At 35.8% G+C, this 21,356-nt stretch overlaps 1 protein-coding gene across 16 annotated transcripts in view; it reads right to left on the bottom strand.

The window, feature by feature from the left end:
* The window catches only part of myo16 (myosin XVI), a 357,150-nt gene that overhangs the window by 55,818 nt on the left and 279,976 nt on the right, over positions 1–21,356 (bottom strand). For 13 of the 16 annotated variants that reach the window (XM_073912461.1, XM_073912457.1, XM_073912458.1 and 10 more), the window contains one exon: positions 18,114–18,319. In XM_073912461.1, coding sequence (XP_073768562.1) covers positions 18,114–18,319 — 206 coding nt within the window. Of the gene's footprint in view, positions 1–16,701; positions 16,958–18,113; positions 18,320–21,356 lie in introns of those variants that run through there. The other 3 variants (XM_073912466.1, XM_073912467.1, XM_073912465.1) reach the window with 1 other exon arrangement.

The raw sequence follows: 21,356 nt of genomic DNA, 5'->3' as shown, positions 1-21,356 counted from the left end.
ATATATATATATATATATATATATATATATATATATATATATATATTCATTTTTTCCGCAAAATGATATAAATATATATATATATATATATATATATATATATATATATATATATATATATATATAATGTTATGCGCGTTCTGACCACAACTAACTCAGAATCTTATTATTAATCAATCTTTGTATATACTATTTTATATATTTATGATATATTGTTTTTTTTTACCAATTTAAGATGTTTGGCAGTGGTAAGATAAATACCTTGCAATATGGCATGGTTTTTGACTTATTTATGAACTATTTGGGAACAAAGTTAAATAAAAAATATCCTGGATTTATACTGGAGAGTGTTCCTGGCCTTCACTGAGCTCAAGTAATAGTTTAATGTATAAAAAGCGTGAATAAACTGACTGTTGATGTCTTAAATAATAATGTCAAATAACCAACATTTCTCAAAATGGATACATCTCGTTTTGCAACAAAACTCTTCATATATATGTTGTCATGTCTTTTGGAAGCCCAGAAAGAAACAGAAGAAGCTCTATGAACACAGCAGCGTTTGAAAACCATTTTAGCTTCCATTGCTATAACATTACTGTGCATCTGGCCACACCCCTTCACTGCGCAGGTTGTATGCACGTAACCTGAAGGGTTTGTGACTTCATAAACCTGGATGCATTTTTATAGTCCCCAAACGTCATTCGCTGTAGGCTTTGCTAAGCTAACTCTAAAAGCCAATGTTTCACTTTGCATTGTACTTTGAGCATATTACATTCAGAGATGTTGTGTATGTCCACACAGCAACATTACACATTAACTAAAGTTTAAAATATGATACCCTTTAATGCACACGGTATATACTTCCACATCTATAGACAGTTAATAAATATTGATGGTTACACCTTACACTTATGCCTAGTTCAGACTGCGTGATTTTAGCCCCGATTTTGGCTCGCCGACAGGTTTTGAGAAATCGCCGGCAAATGCCTGAAATCACAGGCAAATCGGTGCTCGTGCACGTGAGTGACAATCACACAGTATGAACTTTCAAAGACGCAATCTGAGAGAATCGCCGATGAGTCGCCGATGCCTGTGAGATATTTGGCGTGCTGAATATCTGGAGCTGTCGGCGATTTAAATCATGCTGTGTGAATTGAGTTTTGACTGAAAATAACATCAGCAATCGCCTACAGCCAATGAGAGAGCAGCATTCACTTGTGTACACGTGTGTGTATACCTGCTGCAGGCCAGCAGGAGGCTGGGGAGAAGTTAAAAGCGCTCTTTTTTGGTTTATTTGGACCCACAAAATGGAGAAAAAACTAGTGGAGGTTTGACAGGACTCAGGAGCAACCGTGAGGAGAAATGGCTAATTCCCTTTAAACCCAGGTGAGCAAACATGTACATGTTCTACCCCATTAATGGCTTCTTTCTCATTATGTAGTTAATAACAAAAGATATACGACGTGTTTTTGGCTGTGAGATGTAGTTTGGACGAAGTTGTCGGCGATTCTTCCTATAGTAAAGTCATGCAATGTGAAAGTCCCTGTCGCCGATCCATCATGCAGTGTAAACAAAGCAGCGATGAAATGCTAGCCCAGATAGTCATGCAGTGTGAAAACATCTGTGACATGACTACTTTGAAAATCCTGCAGTCTGAACACGGCATTAGTTCACATTTAGTTAATTAGAACTAATAACAAAAAATACTTGTACATTTATTATGATTTAATACTGCTAACTTTAGTTAATGCAAGCATTAACAAAGAATCATTTTATTTTATTTAACTAATGACAACAAAGATGAATATATACAGCACTGCTGTATCTTATGTACACTCTCTTATATCAAATGGTAGGAAATCATCATGTTAAATTGCAATTTGATTTTTTTTTCTCCAAATCGTGTAGCTCTAGCTACTGTAACATGGCGAAAACTGCATTATTACAGCTCGCATACTCTAGTCAATTGGTGAACAGATGGGAGGGTGGGAGAATTTAGGGATGCAGTGCATTGTGAGACTGTGGCGTTCCATTGGCTCAGTAAAACACTGCCTAAAGCCTTAAGCCAAATTAACTCAGCATACCCCTTTCGATGTGATTTAAAGCAGCCTGGCACTTCTGAACTTCCCTTAACCTTCCTCTGCATGACCAAGACCTACAGCTTCCCAAAGGAGCCATCAACCATGAAGCGAACCAGGGGAAACCAAAGACCTCGTGTATATGAATATGAAAATTATCGATGCCCTCACGCTTTTTGTAGTGCCTTTGGGGATTGAGTCATATGAACTCAACAGGGTCGAACGGCAAGGCAGTTAAGCTTCAAATTGGGATTATGGGATGGGGGAGAAGCCATACCTCGCCACTCATAATAAAGCAGTGAGGATGACAACAGACCATCATCTCTTATTCTGAGCATCATTATAGAGATAAGACGCACTGACGGCATCTCCGCTGTCAGGAAAAAGAGGTGCTCGTGTATGAGCATGCATATTAATGTGTAAATCAAATTGCCATACCACTCAAAGTACCAGAGCATGGTGTTCTAGAGGAGAAAAAACGAGAAGGTACAGAGAGAGCCTTATGTAAATCAGTGTATTATTGCAGGGTATTCTGTTCCCAGCTGTTATCCATTAAGCCCCTCGCGCGGTGAAAGTAAATAAATATCACACAGTGTTTACGCAGAACAAATAAAGCGAGTGAATTGAGAAAGGCAATATGTGGTTCATCTTATAAAGATCTTTTCAGATTGAGAAGACTAATGTTACATGAAAACTGCAATATGGTATCTGGCTATTATGCTGGATTTACTGTGGGTGTTTATTGGTGAATTTAAATAAATGAGAGCTGAAATACACATCATGAGTGGCATGATGGGAGGAATCATTTGTGTGTGTAGCGACAACTGACAGTGATGTTCACAATGTATGCACATACATACACAGACAATTTTCAGATGGCTGTTGTCATTGCCTAGGTGTATTTTTGCTTTCTGCTATACATTTATAAAATGTTCCCTGTAAAATACACATATTGAACACATAATGTTTCTAATAATTAAAGATATGAAGTTAAGATTTAAAGCTTATATATATATAATGTCAGAATTATTAGCCCCCCTTTAAATGTATTGATGTTTAACAGAGTAAGAAAATTTTCACAGTTTGTCTAAAAATATTTTTTCATGTGTAGAGAGTATTTTTTGTTTCATTTTGGCTAAAATAAAAGCAGTAAAAAAAAAATAAAACTATTAAAAACATTATAAAGTAAAAATAATTACCCCCTTTGATCTATATTGTTTTTTGATAGTCTACAGAACAAACCATCGTTATACAATAACTTGCCTAATTACCCTAACCAGCCTTAACCTGATGAGCCTAGCTAATGTGACTTTAAGCTGTATAGAAGTATCTTGAAAAATATCTAGTAAAATTGTATTTATTTTACTGGGCTACCTCAGTGTTGCGCGTCACTCTTTGCTTTGGGTGGTTGTGACGTAACTCAATTTTTCACCGTTTAAAGGTTGCCACGTCCAAAAGTAAAGGCTGCAACTACTGCCACTATACAAATAAACCATGCGATGGAATAGCACTTTACATATAATTCTCGTAAGCACAAATCGAATTAGGACACAAAATATTCCTATTTTATTCGCATTATTGAAGTGTACATGTACCTGCACCTACCAGTAAAAGTAAAGCACCACAGACACACACACCCGTCATCATTGATGCCATCCGGAAAAAAAATTAAGTTTTCTTTTCATTCACCATTCAGTATCAATATTAGAGTTTAATTTTCACAGAGACATTTGCTGTATTATTTATCTAATTATTGGCTAGCTAGCTAATTGATTGATTGATTGGTTTTTGATTGATTAAAAAAATCAATACAACTATTTTTATAGATGTTTCACGTCTCAAATGATGATATCAAGTTATATCATTACAAACCTGTGTGTATTCCTTTCTACACACTAAAAAAATGCATTTATTGTTTGTTCAAACTATTTATTTGATGCAAAACAACTCAAGTCTTTATTTTTTTATTTTTGGACAATTTTATTTATTTTTTATTTTTTTTTTTACGTTCAATCAACTAATCAAGTAAGTTCATCTCAATTCCTTCATATTGTCCCAACACAAATTGAAACACGCAATAAATATTATTCTAAATGCTAATTTTTGGACCCCATCTGACTCTTTTTAAACCAAATAAAAACAAACTGATCAAAACAGCTTCATACAAAGGCTAAATACAAAAAAAAGTTAATTGATTAATTTTCCTTTGGCTTAGTCCCATATTTATCAGGGGTCACCACAGCGGAATGAACCACCATCTTATCCAGCATATTTTATGCAGCAGATGCCCTTTCAGCCAAAACCAAGGCCAACAAGGGGAGAAAATGCAAACACAGAAACTACTGACCACCGAGCCACCGTGCTACCCATCAAAAAATTGTGTCTTTCCTTAAATTGTAAGAACACTTATAAAAGAAAACCCTCACTGCCTCACTTTATTAATGTCGGCATCTGTGTGTGATACAGTGAGGAAAGCCGTGTTGTTTAACCGAGGATGAGTTATTTGTCCTGAGGCTTGAGCTAAAGCGTGATAAATAAGCCTGTCATATTCATTAGTGCTGGCCAAACACACAACTACAACCTTCAGGCTATACACCAACTTCATTCATAAACACCAAACAGACAGAAATACTAGCAGAGAGGGAAAAAAACTACAACAACATAGCACACACAAAGAATCAAACCATCCACAAACTTCACACGTGTACAAATTCAGATTCACATCCATTCAGAAATATAATGTTTCCTTCACCCTCATGGAGGCCGCAGATTGGCTTGCTGAAGGTTGTGAATGGGCTCTTTGTGAATGGCAGTCTCTCTTCTGCCTCAGGAAGTGAAGGCGCCCTTGGAAGAGAGGTGCTGGATGGAGCCACACATGACTCCACATCATACAAAACACAAAGACGCATTTATCCAAGGCTTCGCTGCTTTATTTGCCTACAAGGCAACAGAAAGCCAGCACGCACACATACACACGTGCACTCAGACAAAACTGACACAGGGCGCAAACAAGCAGAAAATTGTTTGCAGTGATTGCTTCACTGTCGGCTTTGAGCAATGCAAACAATGATAATGTGAATGGCTGGAACGAACAAGCATGATTTGCATAATTTGATCATATTTATTAATGAAATGTAATTCAATTAGCTATAAATATACACTAATCAGGTTGTTTTCACTTGTTAAATGTTAATGTATATTACTATGTATTGTGAAACTGGTGCACGTCACATTACTGTTGAAAAGTGTAGACAGTAAGATTGATTATTGTTTTAAAGGGAACCTAATCAAAATCACCTTTTGTAAGCTGATTGGATAGAACTGTATTGTATGTCTACTGTCATATTAGGGAGACACAAAGACAATAAGTCTATTTTTTTAGTTTTCTGAAGCTAAAATAGGATTCAAATTCCAGTAATTTTGATGCCCGCCGCAATGTGATGTAGGAGTGTGGTTTTCTTTGCCCACCAAATTGATTGACAGGCATCGTGTTTCTATTATAGTATGTATACGCGTGTCCTCCGAACATTTTTTGTAAAGAAACTGGAATTAAAATAAAATATTTGTTCCAACTCTCCGTGATTTTTATACGTTTAAAACATTTTTAATACAGACTGTTTGTAAAGGTTTTTAAAAATTGAAATCGCAATGCAATTTTTAAACTCTTACCGTGTGTCACTAAACGCTAATATGTGTGTGTATGACAAACAGCATTTGTGTGTGACTCATCTTTTCAGAAAGGCTTGAATAAACACCACAAATTCATGAACTAGCATTTTTGACTTATGAGCTGTATTTCAGCTTCATCTATGTCTCTCTCCATCACTGACTGCTGTTTATCTGATGTGATGCAGGAGAAGCAGACATGCACGTTTGCAGTTAAATCCACAGGCTACAAAAACAGCCCTGTACTCAAAAAACGGGCATTCTGGAGGCTATAATAAATTATCTGATGGGTATTTTGAGCTGAAACTTTACAGACCCATTCTGGAGACACCAAAGGCACTTGTAAAAGGGGTAAAATAAGTACCCTTTGATTGGTAATATTATATCACAGTGTTTTTTGATATAAAGCTTTTTTGTCAGATATGAAACAGCTGTTTTTATATTTTTTTGAGGTATTGTAGTAACTGTGAACTCTTCTCAGTTTCATTTGTAATAGTTATAATAAAATGATGGTAAAAATGACTAGAAGGCATTGGCACCAAAGGTGTGGTGGTTAGTGCGTCGACACATGGCACTCCGGTGTTCAAGGTGACCCGAGTTCAATTCCTGCCTCGAGGTTCTATGCCGATCATTCCCCTCTTAAAGGTGAAAACCCCGGGGGGAAAAAATTGACAAGAAAACTTAAATTCTTAAGCGGTTTCGATTGTCTTAAAGGGAGAGTTCACCCAAAAATTTAAATTCTGTCATCATTTACTCAAACTTTAGTTGTTTCACCTTTATCAGTCATTTAGAATCATTATGGGAATCAGTAACCACCGACTTCCATACGATTTGTTTTTCCTACATTGGAATTCAGTGGTTACAGGTTTTTAACTTTCTTTTAAATATTTTCTTAAGTGTTCAGCAGAAGAAAGAAACTTAGAAAAGGTTTGGAACCACTTGAGGCAGAGTAATCAATGAGTATATTTCTATTTTTGGGTGAACTCTTTTAACAAAGTAGTCATTATGCACTATAAACAATCAAATATTATCATCATAAAGAGATTATTTTGACAAGCTGGATCAGTTTCACTCAAAAACACATGCCTTTACATAATTCAAAGGAAAACCTTTGGTTTCAGTTACAGAAGGCATGTGATAACATTAGTGTTGAAGTTCTCAGGAAATGTACTGAAAATCTTCGAGAGAGAGAGAGAGAGAGAGAGAGAGAGAGAGCAATGTGCTGCTGTAATTGCTGCAAAAATTGGAATTGTTAAAGTTTTAAAGTGGAAAAACAGCACAACTCGCTTCATCTGATTATCTTATAAATACCAATAATAATAACAACAACAAAAAAGTTATATTAGAAATAATAATAATAACAAGTTTTAATAATAATAATAAAATAGTAATAATAATAATAATAAAATAGTAATAATAATAATAACAATAACAAAAATTGTTAATATTATTAATAATAATAATAATATTACTGTCATTATTTTAGTTATTATTGTTGTTAGTTGTAATAATTATATTATAGGTTTTTAATCAACTGGTTCTGATGTTGCGTAAAATTTAAATGGAGGGCAGGAAGTAAAAAAATAATAATTAAAGAGCCCATATTATACATGAAATAGGGTCATATCTTGGTTGTAAGGGTCTCCAACAACAGTCTAATATGCATGCAAGGTCAAAAAACACTTTCATGGTCTTATAATCTGCATTTACTTTTACCAAATTATTCCAGCGACTCCTGTATGAATCGTCCAGTGATTCATTTGTTCCCAAACCCCTCCTTAGCGCGAAGCTAATCTGCGCTGATTGGACCGATGAGAGTCTGTCGCGATTGGTCGACTGCCTTCAGTCAGAGAGTAAAATGCACAACAGCTAATTAGCAATATAAAAGTAATCACAGTTCATACACGCTCGATAGTGTAGGCGTGGATTTTAGCTGCCAGTGGGTCAATGTAAATACAGTCCATGGACTTGAAAATTCAGACGATTAACTATTTCATTGAGCAAAAACTCCAAAAACTGTCAAGGAGATATCCAAGCTTGTCTCACTCTGCTCTTTTCACAGACACAAACATACACACACACATTGCCATCGTCCACGCACACAAACACAAAAACACACAGACCTCCGAGCGACAACACGCGCGCACACACACACAAACACACACACATACCTCCGGGCGACAGTGCACGCACACACACACTACCCTCGTCCACGGAGCTCCATAAACAAAGCAGCACGCGTCGCGTGACTTTGCACGCGATAAGAGAATATAGCCAGTTAACTGGATACAGTACACGTGGTTACTAGTAATAAATCACAACTAAATACATTTGCAAGCTAGAGTCAACGAGGCAACAACTTTAATCGCACGTACTTACACTTGAGAAAAGGAGGAAGAAACCCATCCTGACATCCATCAGTAAGTTACTCTTTACTGATCTTTTCTTTAACAAACGCCGATGAAGTATTCTTTGTAGCATGTAGTTTGCAGAAGTTTCCAGTAGTTTCCAACTGCTTGGTTATAATGCTGAGGTTTCATCTTTGGGTAGAGGCTCGATATAAAATCCATCTGCAGTGTGACTTCAATCGACCGGCATGTTTGTGTGCGTGTGTTTGTGGGTGTGTGTGTGTGTGTCTGCGTTACTGCGTCAGAGGGCGGGGCCTCAGGTTTGAAATCTCCCGGTTTGCGCGTGCACGTGAATAACTTGGTTTCGTTCGTACGTCATGGCGAAACACCTAATGACTCGGTATCAAGGCGACTCGTTTGAAGCACTATGAGTCGACTCTTTTATAGATGAATCAAGTGTTTTAAAAACTGTACTCTTACAGATTTAAGCCTTAGCTGGATACTTCACTTCACTTAGAGCTGTGTTACACACTACATGAAGGGGAATTTTCAAAAACCCATAATATGGGCTCTTTAAAATGGGAAGTCTGTGTTTTTGCAATTTATACCATATTTCAAAAGAGATATAAATAGAAAATAAGCACATATGTTGGTATATATCCTTATACCTTCTCCCCTTTATTAGCTAAAACTTTTAAAAGTCTATAAAAGCTATTCGGCATTTCTTTTTTTTTGGCTAATTTAAACAATTATAAACGGCATAAAACAAACATTTTGATGTTCTGATAGCGATTCATTCCTTCCTGCCCTCCATCTGAATTCCGTACATCATCAATGACGTCATGTGAGAACAACCTATTACTGTTATTATTAGTAGTTTACTACTAGGGCATGTTTTAAAAATAATAATAATTAAATATGAATAAAAGAGGCAAACTAATAACTTTTTTTTTGGAAAACAGCTTCATTAAAGCATAATACAATATCTTTATTATTAAATAGAATTATTTCACTTGTAATTTACATAGTAACATTGTGAATCTGTTTGAAATTCCTCCGATAGCCAGATTCCTTCAGAGGTTTGTCCTTGTTATCAAGGCAGTGATTTAACAAAGCATCATAAACGGAGGCTTGAATACCGATAAAACTGACATTTTTATGAACAATAAAAGGCCATGAATAAACACTGGCAGACCAAGATGAACATTCGGATTCTTTTTTAAGACATATTTGAATATAAGCACAATTCGGCAAGTGAACACACTGGCACGACGCACAGGAACACAAACACAAACAGCCTGGACGTCATAAAGCACACAAACACACAATGCTGACAGAGCATCCTCCCCCAAAGGCCATGAAAATTGACCTTCGCGTCAGACAACCTGCCGCTCGGAAAGCCCAAAATTTCCATCACAATCGTCTGGCCTTCGTCTGCCTGCATCCCATCGGCAGCCTCTCACCCCGTCTGGCCCGGTGCAGAGCATTGTGATGCTAACACAAACACGCACACGCTCCAACAAAAACAAACCGCGCACATGGCACCACGTCAGCCAGGCGTTCGCGGAAAAACACTGAGCATCATGGGAATGTGAGAATCCACAGCAGAGATTAACTGAAATAATGGGCAAGCATATGTCTCGCCAAGAGCACTGTGTCAATAAGGTGGAGAATATAGTTTCAGACTATGCAAATGAGCAGGTGACGCACACGTGACTGGCAATAGTAAAGAAGACGCTGGTGAACAGTTTATGTTTAAAAGACAATCCTCCATTTAACCAATAGCAAAAATGGAACCAGTGTGCAAAGATTCATATGTTTACTAGGATGTTTAAAAAAATAAATTCACTCTCAAAAGTGACCAATAGTAACGAATGATCCATTTGCGCTTTTGTGGAAAGCTGTGGAAAATTGGTGGAGATACAGTGTAATAAAACACTCAAATATATTGAATGATCATATACTACTAAATGTATTTATTTGAAAATATACTGTTGAAAAGTAAATTTGATCCTGCCAAAATTGTGAATAATTTTCACTTCCTTACAAAAAAACATGATTACAAAAATGGGTAAAAAGTGTAATGGCAAAGTTTAAGTATTTTAAATTAACAATTAAAGCATAACGACAACACTTTTTTTTGTACAAAAGACTTAAACGAGCTAATAAACAATTTTTGAGGGTTTTTTTTTTTTTGAGGGGGGGGGGTGGGGGGGGACTGGTTAATTTATAATTAATACTCTTCAATTTACAAAAACTAAAAAGTTAATTTATTACCTTATGTTGTCCAAACAAATCGATTGTGTGGAACTTCTGAAGCACACTGTCTGAGCACACTGTCTTTTATTATGTAATCAAATGATTCTTGCTTTAAATATTCATGACAAGGTTTTTTAGTACTTGACTACTGTTACACCAAATTACATTTTAGTTGGATACAGCATGGATGGATGGATGGATGGATGGATGGATGGATGGATGGAGGGAGGGAGGGACGGACAGATTGAGGTTGTTAATTTACAGTGGACTTGTAAATTTTACAGTATTAATGGCAACTTGAAATGTGATGGACGCTGACAACAGAGTTAGGGATCCAAATGCAGGTTTATTATGAGAATGGTCAGGCAAGCAATGGTCAGAAGAGCAGCAATCAGGTACATGCAGAGCAAGCCAAAGTATTGGTCAAATAACAGGCGAATGGTCAGTACAGGCAGCAAGCAACGTAAACGAACAAAACAAAGCAAGGGTCAAACATGGTAAGGCAAGTGTAGGGAAACGTGTCGTAATGTTCACAATACAGGTAAATGAGACTCAGCAAAGGTGTATGTGTGTGTGTGCGCGCTGTATTTAAAGTAATCAGTCCATAACAATCCTCCGGGTGTGTATGTGAGTGCGTGTAATTAAAGTAAAACAGCAACCAGTGTGTACGAAGTGCATGACAAAGTAAATTTGTAGTACGTTGAGTGACAGTAGTCTAGTTGAAGGTGCACATTTACCAATGATCCGCAGCCGCTAGATCGCTGGTGATCATGACACAACCAAAGATTTACTGCAATTTTGTTTTACAGTGCACAAGAACCACAAAAAATAACACCAATTAAAGTAACAATGTACAAACTAACTATAAGACAATACACCATTTCAGCTAAAAAGTTAATATGTTCTTTCTGGTCCAAGCATTATATCAAACTGTACGGTGAGGCTCAACAAATAGTATTAATAAACAATTACAAACAGATAATACTTTTGATAACCACGGTCGCAATATATGGCCAGAAAGTGAATTCAAATGAGTAGGAGCTTGGAGCTGGAAACAGTATTACATGTCACAAATTAATAATAATAATAATATAATGCTAATAATAATTAAAAAAAAAAAAATCAATCAGCACTCATGATTTCACCAAATTTAAAAGCATCACCACCACATTTTCTCCAGACAACTTTTCAACCTAGTTTTTCCTTCTCTTATAAACGGCTAGCTTAGCCTGCCCTAAAACTAAATTCAGAAGCTGACCTTTCTTCTTTTTAAGATAAAAATTCTGCAACTATTGAATTAAAACTCTTTTCAGAGAAACTCTATTCCACCTGTATCGTGTTGATGCTTGAAAAGCCCTTTTCATCTTCGAGCCATCTACATATTCTGAAATCGTTCTCAAAAACAGCAATGATAAGGAGTCAAAACAATATTCGCTATCATTGGAGAATCTGAGCTATTTTATCCCCAGTCTAAACACAAGCAATGTCGCAAATGTCTGGGTCATTTAATCCAGAGTCAACACAACACGAGCTGCTGTCTAGGATCTAAAATGCTCTTTGAGGATAAAGTGTCCATCTCTGTCTCTCTCTCTTACTCTCTTTCTTTCTGAAAGATTCATGATGTTTACAGCTGGGTAGTGGAAACTTACAGTGTCATGTGACCTGCAGCGTCCCGATTCATTATTACACTGGAATGTTACCGTAATCCTTTTATCCTCTACAGAGCGAGAGAGAGAAAGAGCAGCGTGTGATCTAATGAAAGCAACCCAGAAAAACAGCAGGGAAGGAGATTGGAAAATTATACGCTGAAGTAAACCTAAAATGATCAAAAGATGAGAAAGTCACCCAGGAGAAAAAAAAAGTAGTGAAGAGAAGTGTAGATGTGTCAAACAGGCATATTATTGTAAATGTAATAATAAATGGCATGTAAAAACAAAACAAACAAAAAAAAGTTTCACATTCAAGCCTTTATAGCAGGCACAGGGTGTCAGGATGACGTCACATTGACGTTGAACCCCAACGTTGTGGGGACCTTGCATTTTGTTTGTAAACGAAAATCGGGTTTACGTCTGAACCCAACGTTGGGCCGACGTCAATGTCCAGCGTTCAACCTAAAATCAACCAAATATCAACTTCTAATGATGTTACAGTTAGACATTGTGTGGACAATACCATAATGATATCTATCAGACGTTGGATTTTGGTTGCCTTACCTGACGAATAAATGTCAGTATTTTACACAAATATGACGTCCGTTTTAGATGTTTGAATTTTTCCGCTTTCTAACACATCCGATAAATCAGCCAATTTTCATAATATAATTTGATGTCGTTATTGGATGCCAAAATAATGTTGTCCTTAGGCATACTGACTAGACAATGAATTTGTTCACTTGACATCACAACCTAAATCTTACTTAATATTAACATCTTATGACGTGTGCCTGCTGGGTAAATTTAGATTTAGCTCTGACAATGTCCCACTAATTCACTTGAACTGTCAATGCCAGACATCATTTCAATGATGACAAAAAAAAGGGCTGTGGACAATGTGAAACATGTATTGTTCTCTGATGAGTCCACCTTCACTGTCTTTCCCACATCCAGGAGAGTTACAGTGTGGAGAAGCCCCAAAGAAGCATGCCAACAAGACTGTTGCATGCCCAGAGTGAAGCATATGGGTGGATCAGTGATGGTTTGGGCTGCAATATCATGGCATTTTCTTGGCCCAGTATTTGTGCTAGATATGCTCGTCACTGCCAAGGACTACCGAACCATTCTGGAGAACACCCAATTGTTCAAATATTGTCTCCTGAAGGCGGTGCCGTGTATCAGGATAATAAAACATTGATTCACACAGCCAGGTTGGTGACAGAGTGGTTTGATGAGCATGAAAGTGAAGTTGAACATCACCCACGACCTGCTCAGTAACCAGATATTATTGAGACACTTTTAGATGTTTTGGAGGAGCGAATCAGGAAATGTTTCCCTTTACCAGCATCATAGTGATATGGCCAATTTTCTGCAAGAAGTTTAGCTGAATATCCCATGGGCCACTGTGCAGGACTTGTATCTGTCAAATATACCAAGACAACTTGATGTTGTACTGGTTGCAAAGAGGAGGTACTATACCATACTTATGAATTACTGTGGTTTAAAAGCAGGCATTTCAGTTTCATTGTCCAACCTTTGTATATATATATATATATATATATTAGAATTATTAGCCCCCCTGAATTATTAGGCCCTGTTTATTTTCGTCCCCCAATTTCTGTTTAACTGAGAGAAGATTTTTTTATCTTATTTTATCTTGTTTTTTATCTTTGCCATGATGACAGTAAATAGTATTTGACTAGATATTTTTCAAGATACTACTATACAGTTTAAAGTTCTATACAATTAAAGGCTCAACTAGGTTAATTAGGTTAACTAGGTAAGTTAGGGGAATTAGGCAAGTTATTGTATATTGTATATTATTATTGTATGTTACTGTTATGTATGAATTAGTCTAACTGGAATTGTTTGTATATTTTTGTTAAAATTGTAAAATAAAATCAATCGATCAATCAATCAATCAATCAATCAATCAATCAATCAATCAATCAATCAATCAATCAATAAGGGTTTGTCCTGTGAAGACTATCGAAAAAAAAATAATTTAAAGGGGCTAATAATTTTGACCTAAAAAAAATAAAAACTGCTTTTTTTCTAGCTGAAATAAAACAAATACAACTTGTTGTCTCTGATTAAATATAAAACAATAAAAATAAATAAAAAGGGGTGGGGGGGGGTCTAATAATTCTGACTTCAACTGTATATATATATATATATATATATATATATATATATATATATATATATATATATATATATATATATATATATATATATATATATATATGTTCACTCTCACACTTCCCTGAATGTATACATTATATTGTCATGAACTTCTCTTTTTTGACTTTAGCATATGCATTTGTCCTAATAAATGATACATGTTCTTAAGTTAAACAATATAATTATTCTGCAAAATATATGTTACTGTTGAATTAATGCACAATATTAAAGCAGGTACATTATAAGTAACTAATAAAATGACCTTAACTAATGATGTAATTCCTTAATTGACTTTTCATCTGAAAAGTTCATTACAGTAACTAGTTAGTTTGAAACAGGCATGGCTGAAACTAAACTTGAAAACTAGAGAAAATTTGAAAACGGTAATCAAACAAAGACAAATTTTTAATTCAAACAGAACTCCAATGAACTCCTCGTGAACTCTGCGCAAAAGTAAAGTTTGAAAGGAAGTGATAAAAGAAAGAAACCAGAGAGAAGAAGATGTCAAAGATGGAGTGGGGACTCCGTGAGCCTCTTCAGCGCTGAAATAAAGTCCAGTTTGTGCGGAAAGCGGGAACAGCCTATTCTTGGGGTGTCAGTGTGACATGAAGACGAGGCAGTGTGTTCTTGTAGGAAGATGAGCCCAAGAGTCACGATGAACCCTCGTCTGACAGAGGGAACAGCCTGCTCCTCTTTCATTTTCACTCAAGCTTTTATCTTCTCCTTTCACATTCTGAAAAGCATGTGCAAGATTTCTCGAAATTACATCCTGCCCCCTTTTTTTCTCAATCCAATTTCCAATCTATCTCCTTTACGCTTTATCCCATCTCTCTCTTTTCCAGTCAGAAGATCAGAGTGACCCATCCAAGAGCACTTCATCCTCTCCAAAAACTGCCCCATTATCACCCCATCAGAAAAATAGCCACTCAAAAAAAAGCTGTTCCCTATGAAGCCTATGACCATTAATCATGGTGTGAAACCAGTGTCACACCCTAGACATTGCTTTCAGCATCTACACACACACAGCTTTCTGCATCACCTTGGTTGAACTAAAAGTCCATTTGGAGCATATAGTGCAGACAGATCGAGTCAGTCTGACACATATAAGCGTCTGAGAAAGCACTGAGAAGGCACTTATGATATATATTTCCAGTGGAATGCCGCGTCACCTCATTTGACCTGCCGGCAGAAATGGACTGAGCTAAAAAATAATAAAAAAATCTAGCGCTGGGTGTATAGAAACATAAATATATGGGCACAGAAGGAGTTTAACAGATGGCTTGACCTCATTTAGGCTCTACATATATGGCCCTCATGGGAAACATACTCAGGATATGAACTGCTTGATTTAAAAACAGACAGCAGGAACAGTAAAAGACACAGTTTTTTTTTAATAGGTTACATTTATTACCCTACCGCAATAAAATGGAAAATCAATATAATAAATCAAGCATATTTATATAAAAAAAAGAAAGTTACAAACGAAATGTTTCTTTTCTTATTATTTCAACAGTTTAATGTGTTTAAAATGAAACAAAGTGCATTTATTTGTTCACAATATGCACTGTAAGTCCTGCATTTAGACTTGTCCTTATGATAACGACTTTTTTTTTTTTTCTTTTTTTTTACACATACCGCCCGGCCTGTCATCTGGGCCTGTCACCCTCATACACTCATACACTATGGACAATTTAGCCTACCCAATTCACCTGCAGCATGTCTTTGGACTGTGGGGGAAACCGGAGCACCCGGAGGAAACCCACACGAACGCAGGGAGAACATGTGTTCAACTGAGCAAAAGTTCGAACCAGCGACTCAGCGACTTTCTTGCTGTGAGGCGACAGCACTGTCTAGTGCGCCACTGCTTCGCGATGGCAAAGCTAAATTTTCAGCTTCATTGATTTGAGCACATGTTCATCAGAAATCTTTCTTATATTCTGCTTAACGAGCATTTATTAATATTTATGTAATGTAAATATTAGCATATAAAACAGTAGTGCTACTTAATTTTTGGGGGGGATTAGTTGATGAATCGAGTGTTTAGTCTTCAGAATAGGTCATATTTCTTATACGTAAAATTGAATTAAATTTGTAAGTTAATTAAAATCAAGTTTAGCCGCAAGCAACAATTTATGGGTCAAGCAGTCCAGATGCAGAATGACAGCAAGCAGCAGACCAATTGGATATACAGACAAACAAACAGTAAAGCGTCACGCCTTCCAGGTGGATGCTTTAAACTCTTGGTGGATGAGGAGATTCCCCCCAATGTGTAAAGCGCTTTGAGTGTCCGGAAAAGCGCTATATAAATGTAAGGAATTATTGATTATTATTAAATATATTAGGAGATGATTTTAAGAAAAATAGTCGAAAACTCATATTTTGTTAATTATAATGTGTAAATGTATTCCATAATAGTTAATTATAACTGCTAGGTGGTGTTCTTACTTGCTCAGTGAAAAGTACAATTATGCACATAAAGTTTAGTGTTCATATGTTTATAATAATTGGTTTATATGTTATCGCTATGACCCAAGGGCTTGAGACCAGTTTAATTTCAATAAGACCACACAATCAAAATTAGGAATTGTAGAAAGGTCATACAAATTATCAATGATTGGTTTATATCTCTTAATCAATAGGTGGTGCTGTTACTTAAAAATTGAACAAATGGTCTAGGAGGAGTTCGGAATAAAAACTATTTAAATGGCGGAGAGAAGGTTTGGCAGATTACATCATGGCTCATCAGTGTTCTCCACAAGATCCAAGGAATCTATCAAGATCATCCAATGACGATAAGGAGAATGTAACTAAAGTTATTAGCATTGTATACAATTCCTTTAGCCACAAGGGAGCACTGCCCGAAAACTAAGAAGAAAAAGAAGAAGAAAAAGAAAAAAAGGTGAGGTAAAGGAAGGTGAAGAAGAAGAGGAAGGAGGAGAAGGAAGAAGAAGGAGGAATAAGAAGGGAGGAGGAACAAAGACGAAAGAAGAAGGTAGGAAGAGGGAAGAAGAAGTTGAAGGAAGAAGAAGAAGAAAAAGAAGGAAGAAGAAGAAGAAAAGGGAGAAGAAGGAAGTAGTTAAAGAAGAAGGAAGAAAAATAAGGAAAAAGAAGAATAAGAAGGAAGACAGTGACAGAAAAAGGAATTAGAAAAAGAATAAGGAAGAATAAAAAAGGAAGAAAAAAGGAAGAAGGACGATGAAAAAGTAGAAGAAGAAGCAGGGAGAAGAAGAAGAAGGGATAAGAAAATGAAGAAGCTGAAGAAGAAGAGGAAGGAGAAGAATAAGGAAGAAAAATAAGGAAGACGAAAGGAGGAAGAAAGAAGTAAGAAGGTAGGACGAGGGAAGAAGAAGTTGATGGAGGAAGAAGATAAAAAGAAGAATAAGAAGGAAGAAAATTACAGAAAATGGAGTTAGAAGAAAAAGAAAGAAAAGGAAGAAAAGGGAGAAGGAAGAAGAAGAAGAAGAAGGAATTAAAAGGAAGAATAAGAAGGAAGAAGCAGTTAATTAAAGGAAGGAAGGAAGAGAGGAAGAAATGAGGAGAGGGAAATAGTAGGAAGTATAAGAAAGAAGAAGTAAAAAGGAAGAAGAAGGTAGGCAGAGGGAAGAAGTTGAAGGAAGAAGAAGAAATCAAAATGAATGATTAAGAAGAAAGAAGGAATAAGTCTAAGAACATTAAGGAGGAAAAAGAAGGAGGACGAAGAGAGAAGAAGGAATTAGGAGTAAGAAGAAGGAAGAAGAAGGCGAACAGATATAATAGATGCCTTAGCTTTGCTTGGCCCTAAATATGATGCCATCTCGTGAATCAATTTTGGCCTCTTGTTTTGCAATAGTCCATACTCAAAAGAAGATGGGCTGTATGTACTGCTGATAACAGAGAGTGACTTACAATCACTGCAGCACTTCTTGTAGGGTTTAGTATCATCTCACCTGCTCAGGAAGCTAGAGAAAGACAGTCGTACTGGGTATCCATAGCGGATCATCCGGACCATCTCCAGAACCCCCACATATTGGAGCTGCGAGGACACATGGAAGCTGTCGAACACATCCGGCTTACTGGCATTGTTGGGTCTGACACACTGGATGAAGTGGGGTGTGCAGGACTGCAGTTTACTGGTGATCTCACACAGAGAGTTCTGGAAGGAGGAAGAAAAGCGGCAGAAAAAGGCAAGTGTGAGGTATTGTTTACATAATGTTACATACTGATACATCAGTTTGTCTCAATGACTGCATTTGCTTCCATTTATTTAGCATCGTGAGTCATGGTGAATCCTCCTCTCACCATCTGTCACTAACAGAATAAGCTTCATAGTTGAAAATATTGTGTGTTATTTGAGGAGAAATTCGTTTTTTTTTTATCCACACTTTATTTTAAGGTACAAGTAGTCGCTATTACTTTTACTATTTATTACTTATTACTACTTATTACTATTAACAAATCATTAACTGTGACTTTTGCCTCAAACTTCAAATTTGCTACTTATAATAGATATTAATAAAGTAATTAGGTTTAGTTACTGTTTAGGATTAGGGATGAAGAATAAGATCATCAAAAAATAATAAACAGCCAGTATCTTAATAAGGCAGGCAATAAACTACACTACCTATCAACCCCAGTTGTATGGGCAACACATAATAACTTGACTTTTTGTTGATTATTTGGAAAAGTGGCAGAAGGTCTATTTTTCTGAAGAATCATCTGTTGAACTGCATCCAATCATCACAAATACTGCAGAAGATTTATTGGAACACACATGGAAACAATATTCTCACTGATATCAGTCAAGTTCGGTGAAAGAAAATTCATGGTTTGGGGTTACATTCAGTATGGGCCGTGCAAGCAATCTGCAGAGTGGATGGCTGCATCAAAAGCTTGAGGTATCAAGACATTTGTGCTGCTTGTTCCATTACAAACTATAGTAGAGGGCAAATTCTTCAGCAGGATAGCGCTCCTCATACTTCAGCCTCCACATCATTCCTGAAAGCAAAGAATACTATGGATGCAGTTGTCCAAGCTCATGGGAGTCATGAACAATATTAATTCTTTTTCCACTGCACCATGACTTTATCTACTTTTCTGTACAGTATTTCTGTTAAGTGACAGTAATTTTGTCTAAGCAAAGTCAGACCTTACTGTCATAATTAAATAGTTAAAAAACAAGGCATGATCATATATATATATATATATATATATATATATATATATATATATATATATATATATATATATATATATATATATATATATATATATATATATATATTGGTATATATATATATATATATATATAGAGGCAAAGGCCTCTAGATTACGCTTATTTATATATATATATATATATATATATATATATATATATATATATATATATATATATATATATATATATATATATATATAAGACACTCCTGATACCAAATGATTTACTAGAAGTCAAGTTATTACTTCTTATTCCTAAAACTTGAATAGGTGACAAGAATTTTGTCAGGTTAATCTTGTGAATTGGTACTTGAACTATAATCCGTTAATAAATTTTAGTACATCAAGTTAACCTGAAAAATAAGAAAATTATAAATAGTGCCTTGGCAAGCTGAAATTAGTGTTTTAAGTGGGGTTTTCAAATAACAAAACTCAAGTATTTTTGATAATTTTCACAAACAATGTTATAGCCCTTACACTATTTTGCTGTATGAACATTGAACCATACAGTATATGAAAATAAATAATATGATAACATAATACATAACAGGAACAAAACAAACAACAACAAAACCTTTTTATTTTGTTTTGTTCAGTCTTTAATAATACTAAAACACAAGTTTCAAAAAAAGAGGGATTTCTGTGAAAGACTGTGTCTGTGTTCAATTCAAAACCGAGGTCAAAACATAGATTGAAAAAACAGCCAATCAGAACTCTCAAATCTTGTACAGCCACAAGTGTTGGTTCGAAAAGTCAGTGCTAATGTTTTGATTTATGAATGCTTGATGCCTATATTTGCATAAATATGTAAACAATGCTATCAGTCAATACATAACAGTCTATCAATCAGTCAATACATAACAGTGCCCCCCTACCGCATAATAACAAGAGAACTATGAATACTTGCATCATAAAAGTTGAACTATCCTGTTCATAGCAAGAAAGAGTTGTTAAACTTGCTCTATAATACATTTGAACTATTCAGATTAAGGAATTCCCATTAGGTCCGTTGTACAATTACGTTACTTAACAATTTGACATTGTAAAGGAGTCATGAACTGAGAAGGCAGAATTCCCTTGATCTTAAAAAAAAAATAAAAAAAATAAAAAAACAGAAAAAAATATTCTGTCATTTTGAGAGCTCAAACCTTTGTTAGTCTAAAAACAGCCTATATTGAAGCCAGTCTGCAAAAACATCAGCTTGTGGAATGAACACCACCTCCACAGAGGAAGTTAAACACCTGCTTCGACACCACTTCCCTGTTTAGCCATGCTCACCAATTCATACCATAGGTAAACAACAAGGCAAACCCAGTCTACATAGAAACCAAAAAAATCAAGATGACTGACAGGACAACATACAAAAAACGTGTGTACAGCTAAGTCTTTGCATTGCCTTCCTTCTATTATAAACATTAGCAAGAAGTAGATCGATATTATTTTAATGAAGTTCCAGGCCACTTCAGGTAAAAAAAGGTTCTTTTTTAAACGTTAGTATCAGTATTGTACATTTTTAGGATATCTATAAGCTAGTGTGCTCCAAAACAGTGACGGAATTTATGTTTAGAAGATGTAAAACTGAAGCAACCATTTAAGTCTTGTAGTTTGTCATTTTCGCCTAAATGGATCAACGGTTTTATTCACATCACCTCATACTTCAGTTTCTCTTCAAATAATGACCAATCAAATGCTCTCTAGTATCTGACATGCTCCGCCTCTTTCAAGACGCTTCACATTTGATGCACTTGAGCTCAAGCCCTCTCACTGGCACAGTGGTGATAAAGCACAACGCTATTGGCCATTCTATAAAAGGGGAGGAGCTACATTATGCCCCACCCTATTTTTCTTGTTTGATTGCAAAATTACATAAAATTTGAATAAAAATGCACATTTCAAAGATCTATGACACCACGTTAGTCATGCAGCAGTCGATATATTAAATCTGCTAGATTTACAATATAGTAGTTCATCAACTT

The sequence above is a fragment of the Danio rerio genome, chromosome 9 (genome assembly GCF_049306965.1).
Source record: "Danio rerio strain Tuebingen ecotype United States chromosome 9, GRCz12tu, whole genome shotgun sequence".
Classification (NCBI taxonomy): domain Eukaryota; kingdom Metazoa; phylum Chordata; class Actinopteri; order Cypriniformes; family Danionidae; genus Danio; species Danio rerio.
Note: the sequence above shows the minus strand (reverse complement) of the source record. Positions and strands in the feature narration are given on the sequence as shown.